Source organism: Neoarius graeffei, chromosome 5 (assembly GCF_027579695.1).
Source record: "Neoarius graeffei isolate fNeoGra1 chromosome 5, fNeoGra1.pri, whole genome shotgun sequence".
Lineage (NCBI taxonomy): Eukaryota > Metazoa > Chordata > Actinopteri > Siluriformes > Ariidae > Neoarius > Neoarius graeffei.
In genome coordinates, this window is record NC_083573.1 from 46073342 (window position 1) to 46090437 (window position 17096).

The 17096-nt window shown below is 41.5% G+C and overlaps 1 protein-coding gene across 5 annotated transcripts in view; it reads right to left on the reverse strand.

The window, feature by feature from the left end:
• creb5b (cAMP responsive element binding protein 5b) overlaps nt 1-17096 on the reverse strand; it is a 118788-nt gene that overhangs the window by 38588 nt on the left and 63104 nt on the right. For all 5 annotated transcript variants that reach the window (XM_060921800.1, XM_060921802.1, XM_060921801.1 and 2 more), the window contains 2 exons: nt 11911-12037; nt 5249-5359 (listed from right to left, as the gene is read on the reverse strand). In XM_060921800.1, coding sequence (XP_060777783.1) covers nt 5249-5359; nt 11911-12037 — 238 coding nt within the window. The remainder of the gene's footprint in view (nt 1-5248; nt 5360-11910; nt 12038-17096) is intronic.

The window sequence follows — 17096 nt, forward strand, 5'->3', positions numbered from 1 at the left end:
TATTGCATGTGTAGTTCAGAGCTAATTTACCATTAATGACTTAGTGAATTACTAAGGTAATAAGTGTTATAAGATCTTCTCCTGACATCAGCAAGGCACAGTCATGAAATAAGACTTTTCTGGATATCTTAACAGATTATTGGTTTTGATTAAAAAATAAAATGAGGAGGTGTGTGTGTAAGAGAGAGAGAGATAGAGAGAGAGAGGGGTGCGACGTGTGTTGGGGAAAGAGCTGTCCACTTCTAATTGAATTCCAATCAGAGAGGCAGCACTCAGAGGATGTTTTTGGAGCAGAGCCAGGACAGCGATAAGACAGTACATTAGACTAATATTATGTTCCCTCTGCCTGTTTCCATGGGGAACAGAAAAGAAACATAGCACAATCAATCTTGAGCATAAGAAAGAACTAAATTCCCTCTCTCCCATCTCACCCACTAATCATTAACATTCTCTAAGACGCACACACTTTTCTGTTTGTATTACTTTTCTCACCAATATTCCTTCTGCTGTGTCCCAGTATTTTTCAGTCCCAGTCTTCCTTACACGCACACACACACACACACACACACACACACACACACACACACACACACACACACACACACACACACACACACTTCTTGCAAGAGCACAGCTTTTTTCTGTTATATACAGTATTTTCTGCCCCAGGCTTAAGGTTTCCACATTATACATTAATTACAGGGTAAATATAGTGAAAGTCTACAGGAAGTTTGGTACGCATGAATCCTTGCTAAATTTATACGTAAATTAAAAAACGGTGGACGTGCATCTTCTATAAATACAGCGGAGTTACAAAATTAACAAGTGACCGAATTCACTTGAACTCAAAATGATTACAATGTTCACAATATGCTTACTGTACAAGATGTTCAAATCTGATCTTCATATTCACAGAGATTCCAGTTTATCACGGTTGCTTATGCACTGTTCTTGCACCCTGGCACGTGATTCTCATTAACCAAATTTCTCTTTTCCCCTCAGTGAATGAAACAAAACTTTAAACACATTTCTTGTTATAAACTCAACCCTTTTTTTTTTTCTTTTTGCAAAACTCTTCACTAGAAGGCACTCCCCTCGTGAACACAAACAAATTTCATCAGAAAGTCCCCTTCCTTTTTTCTGGACACAAACACATTTTTTTGCAAACCAGGGAACAACACCGATTTACCAGGACTAACACTATAGATTAGTGGGGGGGGAGTAAAAATAGTCAATTTCTATCTAACCTAAAGAGGCACAGACAGACCTGACTGCATAGAAAAGTATATTTGGATTCTTTTTTTTAATGTAGAAAAGCCACACAATAGTTTAGTTTATGAAATGAGTACTAGAGCCTCAGTCCCAGCTGAAGAGAAGCAGCCCTATAGCACGATGCTGCCATCACCATGCTTCACCATAAGTTTGGTGTTCTTTTGGGTGATAAGATGGCTCGTTTTTGCAACATAAGGGGTGTTCACACGGCAACTTTTATTCCAGTGTAGCACCGGGGCTGCCCCGGTAGAGCGTTCACACGGTACAAAGTTATACCGGTGTAGCCCCTGAAAGCTGCTTAAACCAGTGTAAATCTAACCCTGCTCGGGAGGTGGTTTAAGAAATTTACTCCGGAGTAAATGCTAGTTTGCGGGGCAGCACCGATATAAAATGGGACGTCTGAACGCTACAGGGGTAGACTCGCTATGCGTGAGGAGAGTTAATTACATATGGGCATTGCATAATTTACATCCTGGTATTTTGCGCTTCCAAAATGGCGAATATCAACAACAACAGAACTGCGTGTCTTCCAGTGTTGCCAGATTGGGCGGTTTTAAGTGCATTTTGGTGGATTTGAACATATTTTGGGCTGGAAAACGTCAGCAGTATCTGGCAACACTGGTGTCTTCATCCACGTTGTTTTCCCGGCGCTTGGTGATGCCATGACAACCGGGAAAAGGAAGTACATTTTCATGCATGCGCATATTTCATTTCCGCATTATTACTATCGTATAGCATGGTCGCAAAAACTGCAGTGTGAACGCAAGTGGGGCTGCACCGGTGCTAACACGCTTCTCTCTAGTAAGCAGGTTTGTGACGTGTGAACGCTCCACAAAATTTACACTGCTGTAAGATATATCGCAACAAAATACATCGGTGCAGCATCGATGCAAATATGTGCCGTGTGAACACCCCTATACATACATACATCTGTCACCCTTCGAAACAAGATAAATCCAAATAGTAACGAACGCCTTCTGTAATGTAGAGAATATTGGAGAAAAATAAAGGAGAAGGAATAAAGAGAGCAGAGACTGTTACATATAGAGTCATAGAATGAAGAAGAGGAAGAAGAAGCACACTATCTGGCCATGTCCTCAACCATGATTAGTTTTTGAGAGGAACAGGATTATTCCAACATTGTTAGAGAACACTGCATGTTATATAAACAAAACCAAATCACTGAATCAGAATGATATGAAACATCCTGCAGAGATCTTTTTTTTTTTTTTTATGAGGACCAATTGTACTTTGCCTGCTATGCAATCAAGAAGTTGCAGAAGTTCACTTCCTGAACACAAACCAAAAAAGCAGAACATGGCTTGTTAGAGGAATCCATATGATAATTGCGTGCTGTATTTTTAATGTGAGTATTTCATGATGAGGAGCGTGTTTATGATTTTGGAGTCAACGCTTCTTTCATTTAGAGCACAATATATAAGCGTTTGCAAACTGTGTGTAAATGTGTGTATCGTGTGTGTACAGTGAGAAGCATTTTAGCGGGTTCGAGACACTGAGACACTGTTCCCAGGAATGTACTTTGAAACTGTAATTCCTTCAAGACGCACATAAATAATCCTAGTCGAACTTGAATGTGGCAAGAGCGATCTTGCATGCAAAGGTGACAGCATTTTGTTTGGAGAATGTAATTTTAGAGCTCCCGTTCATTATGATGGTGATGAATGAGACCTTTATTTCTACTGTTTTCCTTGTGATACTGAAAACCTCTGCAAAAATTCCCGCACTGCCTTTGAGAATAATATCTTGACAAGGATTTATGTGAATTGAAATTTCAGGTGCACATATGTGGCCTTTAGGATCGATTTAGATTCATCATAATGTTCTTATTGTGTGAACAGAAATGGAACAGGAGTAACATCACACACACATATTCATGCTTTTCATACGCACATATATCATATTCAGTGTCTTGCAAAAGTATTCATCCCCCTTGGTGTTTGTCCTGTTTTGTTGCATTATAAGTTCGAATTAAAATGGATTTTTGGAGGGTTAGCACCATTTGATTTACACATGTCTACCACTTTAAAGGTGCACATTGTTGTTTCATTGTGACACAAACAATAATTAAGATTTTTAAAAAATGGAAATCTGGAGTGTGCATAAGTATTCGCCCCCTTTTGTATGAAACCCCTAAATAAGAGCTGCTCCAACCAATTCACTTTATCAGTCACATAATTAGTTGATTAAGATCCACCTGTGTGCAATCATAGTGTCACATGATCTGTCACATGATGTCTGTATAAATCAACCTGTTCTGGAAGGACCCTGACTCTGCAACACTACTAAGCAAGCAACATGAAAACCAAGGAGCCTCCAAACAGGTCAGAGACAAAGTTGTGGAGAAGTATAGATCAGTGTTGGGTTATAAAAAATATCCCAAACTTTGAATATCCCAGGGAGCACCATTAAATCCATTATAGCAAAATGGAAAGAAAATGGCATCACTACAAACCTGACAAGAGAAGGCAGCTCACCAAAACTCACAGACCGGGCAAGGAGGGCATTAATCAGAGATCCAACACAGACACCAAAGATAACACTGAAGGAGCTGCAAAGATCCACAGCAGAGATGGGAGTATCTGTCCATAGGACCACTTTAAGCCGTACACTCCACAGAGTGGGGCTTTATGGAAGAGTGGCCAGAAAAAAAAAAAATAAAAAAAAACACACATTTGAAGTTTGCCTAACAGCATGTGGCAGACTCCCCAAACACAAGAAGAAGATTCTCTGGTCAGATGAGACTAAAATTGATCTTTTTGGCCATCATGGGAAATGCCATGTGTGGCGCAAACCCAACACCCTGAGAACACCATTCCTACAGTGAAGCATGGTGGTGGCAGCATCATGCTGTGGGGATGTTTTTCATCTGCAGGGACAGGATAGCTGGTCAGGACTGAAGGAAAGATGGATGGCACTAAATACAGGGCAATTCTGGAGGAAAACCTGTTTTGAGACTGGGACGAAGGTTCATGTTCCAGGAGGACAATGACCCTAAACATACTGCTAAAGCTACACTGGAGTGGTTTAAAGGGAAACATTTAAATATCTTGGAATGGCCTAATCAAAGCCCAGACCTCAATCCAATTGAGAATCTGTGGCATAATTTGAAGACTGTTGTACACCAATGCAACCCATCTAACTTGAAGGAGTTGGAGCAGTTTTGCCTTGAGGAATGGGCAAAAATCCCAGTGGCTAGATGTGCTAAGCTAATAGAGACATACCCCAAGAGACTTGCAGCTGTAATTGCAGCAAAAGGTGGCTCTACAAAGTATTGACTTTGGGGGGTGAATACCTATGCACACTCCAGATTTCTGTTTATTCATCTTAATTATTGTTTGTGTCACAATAAAACAATTTTCACCTTTAAAGTTGTAGGCATGTTGTGTAAATCAAATGGTGCTAGCCCTCCAAAAATCCATTTTAATTCCAGCTTGTAATGCGACAAAAGAGGACAAACACAAAAGGGGATGAATACTTTTGCAAGACACTGTATTTCTGGAAATTTCAAAGAATAAAATACAGTATGTCAAGTTGTCATAGACATTCACATTACAGACTTTTAAATGTAAGATGTTTTTGTTCAGCAAGTCTTCAAAGACTAAAGTGATTAATTTTCTAAGCGCTCATACTTACTCTGGTCAGACTGAGTGGTTTTTTGCCGACGAGCTCACCCCATCGTTTAACTAGTGTTAACAAAGCTGCAGAAATGCTTATGAGGCCACTGTGATACATTAGTGACGCACATCAGGTCATACAGCAGCACCACCAGTGATTATGCATGTGTGTACCTCAGGATATTTAGACCCAAATTCTTTCAAACAGCTCAGTTTGGAGAAGCAGAAAAAAACTGTCACAATGTTAATTCACACAGATGAGAAAGGTTTAATGTTGTGTGGCATTCATCTGTATGTGTGTGTGTGTGTGTGTGTGTGTGTGTGTGTGTGTACTGACTAACCAGTTTTGCTTCTGAATGCATGGATGGTACATGAGGAGAGGAACAGGAGCTGCTGTGGGTGGGGCCTTGCATACCCATTATGTTGGAGCTCATGGACATTTGTCTCTCCATCTGTTCGAGTGGATACAAACAGCAAAACAACAGAACATGAGCACGGCAAAGGAGAGGAAAAAAAGAACGAGACAGACTATAACAGATCTATAGCACCTTTCTTGCATCCAAGTGAACTTGTTACACGTTTTTAAAATCCATTACAAGACAGCTGCAAGATGTGTTTGAGGAGAGGCCTTAATAACGCTGGTGTGTGTGTGTGTGTGTGTGTGTGTGTGTGTGTGTGTGTGTGTGTGTGTGTGTTTCTGATTTTGCATTCTTATTTGTGTGAGCAAAGGACTGTTAAGAAAAAAAAACCTAACACAGGAAGTCTAACTCTGCAGAAGTGCGAGGCTCAAAAATAGAGTCTGGTTCTCGTACGAGTGGTTACTTGTGTGAAGTGTGTGTGAGAGACATACGGTATATATTCAGCCTTTGTGGGAACTAAAAGCCCTCATAACAATAGGAATATCAAGTCTGACTTTAAGGGTATGTTTGATGTTCATTTTACACACACACACACACACACACACACACACACACACACACACACACACACACATATATATAATTTCCTGCTTTTATTCTCAAAAAGGAAAGAGAGGAAAGACTTCCTTATGGGTACTGAGGTTAAAGTTTGCTTTAGGTATAATATTATGTCGCTATAATAATACAAAATTCAATGGAAATACCTCAAAGGTAGAAATACAAGCATGTGTGTGCTGGAGTGTGTGTTAGAGAAACACTAATTTCCTTTCCTAAACCATACAATCTTTTTTTTTTTTTTCCGCTCCCCAGACGACCCCCCTCTGCTCCCCACGAGCCCGGCCAGGTGGACGCAGAACAGCCTGCAGAAATTACTGGAGAAATATTTGGTATAAAAATATGTCCCTACACTGCACCCCTTTCCTGGGACATCAGTCTCTTGCCAAAAAACTGTCCAGCTTTAATTCAATCACCACTAAGCTTCTTTTCCCCACCATCAATATGGACTGGCTTCAATTACAATGAGAACATGTGTTGTGTCATTAAAACCCCGATGCGTGTGCTCTCACACACTGACTCTCGCTTCAGTCCTCTCCATACGTCCAGCTCTTACTGACTTTGAGACAACACAATTGAAGTTACGGACACTATGGTAGGACTCTATACTGCAGGATGGCATCCTGTATCACTGATATGTGCAAGACCCTGGGAAAGTTGACTGAAAGATCACTAAATCATTTCAGCCTGTAAAAAAAAACCCAAACAAACACGTGAGTACAGTAGATGGTGTACAGTACAGTGTTTTTAAATTCGGCATGGAGTCAGACACGTACTTTTCAGATTATAGGAGAGATCAATTAAAAAATGACATTAAAATCTGAATGAATAAAATCAGAAATGAGTAAAATTTTGAAGAATAACTCAAAGACATTAACATTTATGGGAAAAAAGTGTCTGTGTCTGTGACTGAATAGAAATAATCCAACTCAATCGAAATACTGAGATTAAAAATAGAAAAAGACCTTAGAAACTACTGTGGAGAAATTGAAATAAAAGCATAGATGTTTGTGCTTTATGCAAGATTAATAATTACTATGCCTCATTCACTATTAGTCTAGATAAGCCAGCCAGCCATTATCCATAACCGCTTTATCCTGTGCAGGGTCGCAAGCAAGCTGGAGCTTATCCCAGCTGACTATGGGCGAGAGGCGGGGTACACCCTGGACAAGTCGCCAGATCATCACAGGGCTGACACTTAGACCAAGTTTACATTAGACCGTATCTGTCTCGTTTTCTTCGCGGATGCACTGTCCGTTTACATTAAAACGCCTGGAAACGCTGGGAAACAGGAATCCACCAGGGTCCACGTATTCAATCCAGATCGTGTCAGCTCCGGTGCTGTGTAAACACTGAGATACGCGGATACGCTGTGCTGAGCTCTAGCTGGCGTCTCATTGGACAACGTCACTGTGACATCCACCTTCCTGATTCGCTGGCGTTGGTCATGTGACGCGACTGCTGAAAAACAGCGCGGACTTCCGCCTTGTATCACCTTTCATTAAAGAGTATAAAAGTATGAAAATACTGCAAATACTGATGCAAATACTGCCCATTGTGTAGTTATGATTGTCTTTAGGCTTGCCATCCTTCCACTTGCAAGTGGTAAGTGATGCGCATGCCCGATATGCACTGAGATCACACACACAGCGGCTCAGTCCCAAATCACTGCTTGTGTGCTTCACTCGCGCGCTCTGTGAGCTGCGCAGGGCCGGAGTGCGCACCCTCCAGAGGGCACTCGCTGTTCAGGGCGGAGTGATTTGGAGCGCAGGATGCCTGCGGAGCCGAGCGTATCCGTGTATTGGCGTTGCTGTGTGCACACTAATCATTTTAAAAACGTTAATCTGATGATCCGCTGATACGGTCTAATGTAAACCCCACCATAGAGACAAACAACCATTCACGCTCACATTCACACCTACGGTCAATTCAGAACCATCAATTAGCCTAACCTGCATGTCTTTGGACTGTGGGGGAAACCAGAGCACCCGGAGGAAACCCACAGGGAGAACATGCAAACTCCACACAGAAAGGCCCTCGCCGGCCGCTGGGCTCGAACCCAGGACCTTCTTGCTGTGAGGCGACAGTGCTAACCACCACACCACCGTGCTGCCTAGTCTAGATAATAATTTTTTAAAAATCTTTTAACACATCCCGTTAGACAGAGCAGATAATGGAAAGCCACTATTCGGTGTCACCCTGATGAGGATGGGTTCCCTTTTGAGTCTAGTTCCTCTTAACATTTCTTCCTCATATTGTCTCAGGGAGTTTTTCCTTGCCACTGTTGCCTTCTGGCTTGCTCAAGAGGGAGACATTTTATCATTCATATATGTTAAATAAAATGCATATCCTGAATTTATATATTTCTGTAAAGGTGCTTTGTGGCAATGTCCATGCAAATAAAACTGAATTGAACCGAGTTGAATTGAAAGCTGGTCTAACACACAAGCATTCTTTCATTAGTTAACGCCTAAAACCTTTCCTACTACATTTACTATAGTTACTGAATAATTCAAATTACACCACAGTGATGCTGAATTCTCAAATCTGATTGGTCAGGAGGTGTTGATTAATTTTCTATAATAGCACGGTTCTGACAAGAGTACCACCTGTAATTCAAATCACAAGTTTATAGTGGTGCTTGAAAGTTTGTGAACCCTTTAGAATTTTCTATATTTCTGCATAAATATGACCTAAAACATCATCAGATTTTCACACAAGTCCTAAAAGTAGATAAAGGGAACCCAGTTAAACAAATGAGACAAAAATATTATACTTGGTCATTTATTTATTGAGGAAAATGATCCAATATTACATATCTGTGAGTGGCAAAAGTATGTGAACCTCTAGGATTAGCAGTTAATTTGAAGGTGAAATTAGAGTCAGGTGTTTGCAATCAATGGGATGACAATCAGGTGTGAGTGGGCACCCTGTTTTATTTAAAGAACAGGGATCTATCAAAGTCTGATCTTCACAACACATGTTTGTGGAAGTGTATCATGGCACGAACAAAGGAGATTTCTGAGGACCTCAGAAAGGCTGGAAAAGGATACAAAACCATCTCTAAAGAGTTTGGACTCCACCAATCCACAGTCAGACAGATTGTGTATAAATGGAGGAAATTCAAAACCATTGTTACCCTCCCCAGGAGTGGTCGACCAACAAAGATCACTCCAAGAGCAAGGCGTGTAATAGTCGGCGAGGTCACAAAGGACCCCAGGGTAATTTCTAAGCAACTGAAGGCCTCTCTCACATTGGCTAATGTTAATGTTCATGAGTCCACCATCAGGAGAACACTGAATAGCAATGGTGTGCATGGCAGGGTTGCAAGGAGAAAGCCACTGCTCTCCAAAAAGAACATTGCTGCTTGTCTGCAGTTTGCTAAAGATCACATGGACAAGCCAGAAGGCTATTAGAAAAATGTTTTGTGGATGGATGAGATTAAAATAGAACTTTTTGGTTTAAATGAGAAGCATTATGTTTGGAGAAAGGAAAACACTGCATTCCAGCATAAGAATCTTATCCCATCTGTGAAACATGGTGGTGGTAGTATCATAGTTTGGGCCTGTTTTGCTGCATCTGGGCCAGGACGGCTTGCCATCACTGATGGAACAATGAATTCTGAATTATACCAGCGAATTCTAAAGGAAAATGTCAGGACATCTGTCCATGAACTGAATCTCAAGAGAAGGTGGGTCATGCAGCAAGACAACGACCCTAAGCACACAAGTCATTCTACCAAAGAATGGTTAAAGAAGAATAAAGTTAATGTTTTGGAATGGCCAAGTCAAAGTCCTGACCTTAATTCAATCAAAATGTTGTGGAAGGACCTGAAGAGGGCAGTTCATGTGAGGAAACCCACCAACATCCCAGAGTTGAAGCTGTTCTGTATGGAGGAATGGGCTAAAATTCCTCCAAGCCGGTGTGCAGGACTGATCAACAGTTACCGCAAACGTTTAGTTGCAGTTATTGCTGCACAAGCGGGTCACACCAGATACTGAAAGCAAAGGTTCACATACTTTTGCCCTTCACAGATATGTAATATTGGATAATTTTCCTCAATAAATAAATCTCATCTCATTATCTCTAGCCGCTTTATCCTTCTACAGGGTCGCAGGCAAGCTGGAGCCTGTCCCAGCTGACTACGGGCGAAAGGCGGGGTACACCCTGGACAAGTCGCCAGGTCATCGCAGGGCTGACACATAGACACAGACAACCATTCACACTCACACCTACGGTCAATTTAGAGTCACCAGTTAACCTAACCTGCATGTCTTTGGACTGTGGGGGAAACCGGAGCACCCGGAGGAAACCCACACGGACACGGGGAGAACATGCAAACTCCGCACAGAAAGGCCCTCGCCGGCCACGGGGCTCGAACCCAGACCTTCTTGCTGTGAGGTGAAAGCGCTAACCACTACACCACCGTGCTGCCCAATAAATAAATGACCAAGTATAATATGTTTGTCTCATTTGTTTAACTGGGTTCTCTTTATCTACTTTTAGGACTTGTGTGAAAATCTGATGATGTTTTAGGTCATATTTATGCAGAAATATAGAAAATTCTAAAGGGTTCACAAACTTTCAAGCACCACTGTATATCAATGCACATGTTCTCACTTCTATACCAACAACTCACTCCCATGGACTTGTATCCCAAACAATCTACATAATCTAAGAGTAATAAAAAAAAAAAGCTTAAAAACATATTACTGCACAAACAAAAAAGTGTAATAGTGAATATTGTGAAACATTCTGTAAGAAACCATTTATTTAACAGTAATGGAAGAAGTCTCGGGTGTTCACATTTTGTAGTGGTCAGGATTTTTCCAGTTTCTTCTTAATAAAAAAAAAAGCCACAATTTTTTTTTTAAATTAACTTCAAGAGAGAAAAATCAGAGAGTGGTAATGGAATGGCTATTCATAGCTGCTATAACGTGATAAGAGGAAAAGTCAGTTTTTCATTAATTTTAAAATTGGGATGTTTGGCAAACTGCTGTGGTGTAAGAGGAATAAAACACTCAGGACTCTGGAAAAAAAAAATCTACCTTGGCCATTAAAATTCTACAACAAGCCTCATTGTACACCGTTGTTGAAATTTTCCAAACAGCACATCCTGTCAGAGTTAAGTTTTTACATAATTATTGTATAATATAATTTGGTATGAACAACTACTGCATATAAGCTAAGAGTTTAAGAGGATCGGGGTTAGTTTGCATAGTTGTAAGGGAAATCATCACATTTTGCTGGACTCCAGCCATCTGCACCAGTAATTCAATCAGATATTAAAGAAATAACCTCACACAATATTACTGTCTAGCATCTGTATCAAAGTGTGTATGTGTTTGTTTATATATATTATGGACACGAGTGTTTTACTGGGAAATACACCGCTCGTATTTTTCATACGAGCTCCATCCGGGACATGGAGAACCAAAACTGTGACATAAATCTTTATATGTCACTCGTGAGGAAATCGATGAATTGTTTTGATAAATTTGGGTATTCTTTGTTTGTGAATATAAAAAGAAAATCACACATTGGCTTGAAGATAGGAAGTTTATCTTCCCGTGCTGAAAAACTCGCATTTTTCATACGAAATACATCGTGGATCTGAGTGACATATTTTCCAATATTTCACTCTGATGACATCACTCCCAGTGTTTTCCCACTGATGAGACGTGCGTTGTCAAAATAGCAAACCGGTTCAAAATTAATATTCTTTTGGTTCACTTGCTTTTTTGTGTGTGTGTGGATGTGTCCACATAATATAAAGAACATTACATGGCGGTGCGAAGATATGAAGTTTATCTTCTCGTGCTGAAAATATTTTCACTCGTTCACTTCACTCACTTGTGAATATGTTCACCACTCAAAGATAAACTTCATATCTTCACACAATCATGTAATATCCTATCTCTCTCTCTCTCTCTCTCTCTCTCTCTCTCTATCTATCTATCTATATGTGTGTGTGGGTGTGGGTGGGTGTGTATGTATGTATGTATGAATGAATGTTTGTAGGCACTCACAGGCATGAGCACAGCGGAGGATCCCTGCATGGTGGGGTCAGGCAGAGTGCCAGGCATGGAGGCTGGCAGAGGCTGTCGCTGTCTGTTCCTCAAGTGTAGCAGTGATGAGAGAGAGCCAGGAACTGGGCTACGGAGACAGACAAATAGATGGACAGATGTGTCAGACCATAGGTGTCAACAAGCACATACATGTCTTTTCTTAGGAATAACAATGATACATGCTTCCGTTAATATAGGGGACTTTGCAAGAATCTTCACAGTAACTAGACTTCCCATTTTTGTTGGTTCTAATTTCTAAGAAGCCAGCTTTTCCACTCTCTAAATGAGCCAATTCTGACTATCTATTCTGTCCATCATATCCTCCCCGGACTGCAAGCTAGTCTACGCTGTGACAACGAAGACCATTTTAGGGCATAGTGCTCAGAGACTTCAATCCACTGAAGAACTAGTATACATCAAAAGATATACATTTTATTGATTTTATAGAGTAACCCACAACCATTTTTCTAAAACTGAAGCATTACGGTGAAGAGTTAACGCTTGCTTCCTATGTAGTGCCTCCTGTGCAGTATAACAAACTTCCTCATCTTTACATCTTTACATGTGAAAAGTTTGAGGTATAAGTGGTTTGAAGTGCTAAAAGTGCTATACTATTTTTATATTACAGGTTCATACAAGGTGCATTCAGCGACATGACGCCAGAGTGCACAGAAAGACACAATCACACACACACACACACACACACACACACACACACACACACACACACACACACACACACACACACACACACACTTATTCTCACTGGAATTAGAAAGGCATAAGTGGCAATGTAAGTCCAACTAATAACCTTCTGATTTAGGCCACACCTACACCAGGTTTAAATCCAAATACAGATACAGATATGGATATTTGATACACTAAACGAGAACTGAGTTACACCTCTAGTGTATAGCTTGATAACTCATCAATAATTAAATGTGTTTCAGCAGCGTCATGAACAGAGTGCATGATTATACATGGGGCTGTGGTAATATTAAGGCAGAAGGTAGTGGCAATGCTGTGTGTGTGTGTGTGTGCACGCGTGTGCGTGTGTGTGTTGAAGGTGTTAATGTCCTGTCCACTGTCTGCACATGGAGCTATGAGAATATGGTGAATACAATAATGACACATTTCGTCCTGAGACATCACATTTCTGATAAAATATAAGAGATAAAATATTTCAGATATGTACAGTTGCAGTCAGAAGTTTACATACAGTGACATGAATGTCATCTTGGATATGAATGTCATGGCAATATTTGGGCTTTCAGTAATGTCTTTGAACTGTTCTTTTTTTGTGGTAAAACGATTGTACAGCATACATGTTTAATTTAAAAAAACACTAGACTTTGGTGCGGGCGGCACGATGGTGTAGTGGTTAGCGCTGTCGCCTCACAGCAAGAAGGTCCGGGTTTGAGTCCCGTGGCCGGCGAGGGCCTTTCTGTGTGGAGTTTGCATGTTCTCCCCGTGTCCGCGTGGGTTTCCTCCGGGTGCTCCGGTTTCTCCCACAGTCCAAAGACATGCAGGTTAGGTTAACTGGTGACTCTAAATTGACTGTAGGTGTGAATGTGAGTGTGAATGGTTGTCTGTGTCTATGTGCCAGCCCTGTGATGACCTGGCGACTTGTCCAGGGTGTACCCCGCCTTTCGCCCGTAGTCAGCTGGGATAGGCTCCAGCTCGCCTGCGACCCTGTAAAACAGGATAAAGCGGCTAGAGATAATGAGATGAGATGAATGAGACTTTGGTGCACAAGTTTTAATTTTCTTTGGGTTTTCTGAAATCAACACAAGGTCAAAATTACACATACAGAGTCAAAAATTTACATACACTCACTTAGACTATTAATTCAGAGGTGCTGAAACGTCCAAAATGTATTTTATCTTGCCACGACCAAGGTCTCTTAACTTCCTGTTAGTGATCATGATTGACGACAGCTGGTAGCTTCTCTGTGCCTTCATAAAAAGGGTTTTCTTACAGCACTCACTGGATTGACCAACACACAGTAAAATGGGAAAGTCCAAGGAGCTCAGTGCAGATGTGAGAAAGAGGATCGCAGATATACACAATTCTGGAACGTCTCTTGGAGCCATTTCTAAACAACTACAAATTCCAAGATCAGTTCAAACAATTGTATCCAAGTTATTGTGAGGTGTAGTCACTTTGCCAAGCCACTTTGCTTCAAGAAAACTCAAACTGTCACCCTCAGCTGAAAGGAAATTGGTTTGGATGGTCAAGAACAACCTGGGAACCACCATGGCACAGCCCTGCCATGAACTGGAAGCTGATGGATCACCGTCTACAGTTCAGATCACCATGACCTAAGAGGCTGGTATCCAAGAAATAACCCCCTGCTCCAAAATCAACACCTTCAAGCTTAGCTAAAGTTTGAAGCTGACCACATGGACAAAGAAAAAGCCTTCTGGAGGATAGCTGTATGGTCACATGAGACAAAGATTGAGTTGTTTGGCCACAATGACCACCATGTACAGAGGGACACTGTACCAGCTGGTGGTGGTGGTAGGATCATCATGCTCTGGAGCTGTTTTGCTGCCAGTGGAACTGGATCATTGCGCAAAGTGGATGGAATAGTGAAGAAGGAGGACTACCTCAGAATTCTTCAGCATAAACCATCAGAAATTTGAACACGACTTGGGAGTTACAACAGAACAATTAACCCAAACACACGTCAGAGCTGGTTGTGGAGGATAAAGTAGGCTAACATTACGCTTAAAACAAGTCCTGACTTCAACCCCGTTGAAAATATATGGACCGTGCTTATAAGTCGAGTCCATGCCAAGAAAAAAAAAATTTAATTGAACTCTACCAATTCTACCATGAAGAGTCATGAAATATCCAACCAGAATTCTGCCAGAAGCTTGTTCATGGTAAACAAAAATGCTTGGTCAAGGCGAATCTTGCAAAGAGACATTTTACCCAAATATTAAGTGTGCTGTATGTATATTTTTGACCCTGTACATATAATTTTGACCCTGTGTTGATTTCAGAAAACCCAAAGAAAATTAAAACTTGTGCACCAAATTCCAGTGTTTTTTTAATTAAAGATGTATGCTGTACAATCATTCTGCCACAGAAAAAGAACAGTTCAAAGAAATGACTGAAAGCCCAAATATTGCCATGACCTTCATATCCAAGATGGCATTCATGTCACTGTATGTAAACTTCTGACCACAACTGTAAAGCATTAGACTATCATATCAGAAGTCGAATATTCATCTGTCAGATTGTACCACTCAACTCCTCACGTCAAGATGCTTACAGCTGAACTCTACAGAGTTGGCACTTTAGAGTCAATCACATCCAATCCTTCTTCTGGCACCTATTGCCCTGTTTAATCTGCACTATACAGAACAGGCACTCAATGATGTCATTTAAGCAACTGCCATCAATTATTTAGCTGGTAAACCCAAAGCTTTGCAGCTGCCCTGCTACAGGCAACACAATTACATTTCATTACACAGCAGGCTATGTGAATGCTTACATTTTAGCATGCATGCTAATGTCATAAAAGAAGGATGTGCTTAACAACACAGAATAATGAATAATCAATGTTTGCCAGTGGCGAGCACTATTATGGCCAGGAAAGAGGGATGACAGACAGCTGGGAGGTGGATGTAGGAAAGGGGGAAAACATTCCTCACCTGAACAAATACATGTATTTATACTGGATAAATGGCAGCAATTGCACTGCTGACATGTCACACATACACACACACACACACACACACACACACTGTCATTAGCATTCTGACATATTGTCATTTAGGTTCAATGCTCCAATCCATCACGATCAATGCTTGGGCCCCTTCACAAACTTGGGTGACACGTTAACGAGATGAGCGAAAGTCTCAATCTCTCACCAACGTCTAAGGACAGAATCGGATCGACTACTTTCAGTTCGGTTCTTCACTTTACTAAATGGGAACCACATTTCAGGCCTATTTTCCATCTATAAAAACGAAGTGCTTTTCATACCAGCATCTAGCTGAACTACACAAGACTTTCCTAATCAGTCTTATTCTAGGGCGGCACGGTGGTGTAGTGGTTAGCACTGTCGCCTCACAGCAAGAAGGTCCTGGGTTCGAGCCCCGTGGCCGGTGAGGGCCTTTCTGTGCGGAGTTTGCATGTTCTCCCCGTGTCCGCGTGGGTTTCCTCCGGGTGCTCCGGTTTCCCCCACAGTCCAAAGACATGCAGGTTAGGTTAACTGGTGACTCTAAATTGACCGTAGGTGTGAATGTGAGTGTGAATGGTTGTCTGTGTCTATGTGTCAGCCCTGTGATGACCTGGCGACTTGTCCAGGGTGTACCCCGCCTTTCGCCCGTAGTCAGCTGGGATAGGCTCCAGCTTGCCTGCGACCCTGTAGAACAGGATAAAGCGGCTAGAGATAATGAGATGAGATGAGTCTTATTCTAATCCATTCAAATGCACATGACAAAATGTGTACTGAAATCTAACTGCACTAATCAACTTTTATAAATGTCTGACTTAGTCCGAACTGAATTCATCTCATCTCATCTCATTATCTCTAGCCGCTTTATCCTGTTCTACAGGGTCGCAGGCAAGCTGGAGCCTATCCCAGCTGACTACGGGCGAAAGGCGGGGTACACCCTGGACAAGTCGCCAGGTCATCACAGGGCTGACACATAGACACAGACAACCATTCACACTCACATTCACACCTACGGTCAATTTAGAGTCACCAGTTAACCTAACCTGCATGTCTTTGGACTGTGGGGGATCCGAACTGAATTAAATAAATGATATCATATTGGTTACTATATGTAGCAAACCTTTCAGCTTCTTGACCCTCACCCCACCCACCCACCCACCCAGGCAGGAACTGTGTTACCAGTAAATGTCTCTGGTCTGTCGCAAGTCAGTGGTTTGAGCAGCAGTTCTCAATCTAGTCTCAATCGAGAGCAAAAACCTCTATGAGGTCCTAACGACTGATATGAGAACCGCTGTACTAGTGCAGTTTCTCAGTCCTGCCAGACAGCTTCCATATATATGTTAGTTCTCCCTACTCCCAACTTATCAGCTAATGAACAAGCCTGTAGAACTGGGTGAGTAAGAGAAGGAAAATCACTCTGATGTCTCTCATTCCCCCCTTGTTTTGTTCTCTCCAA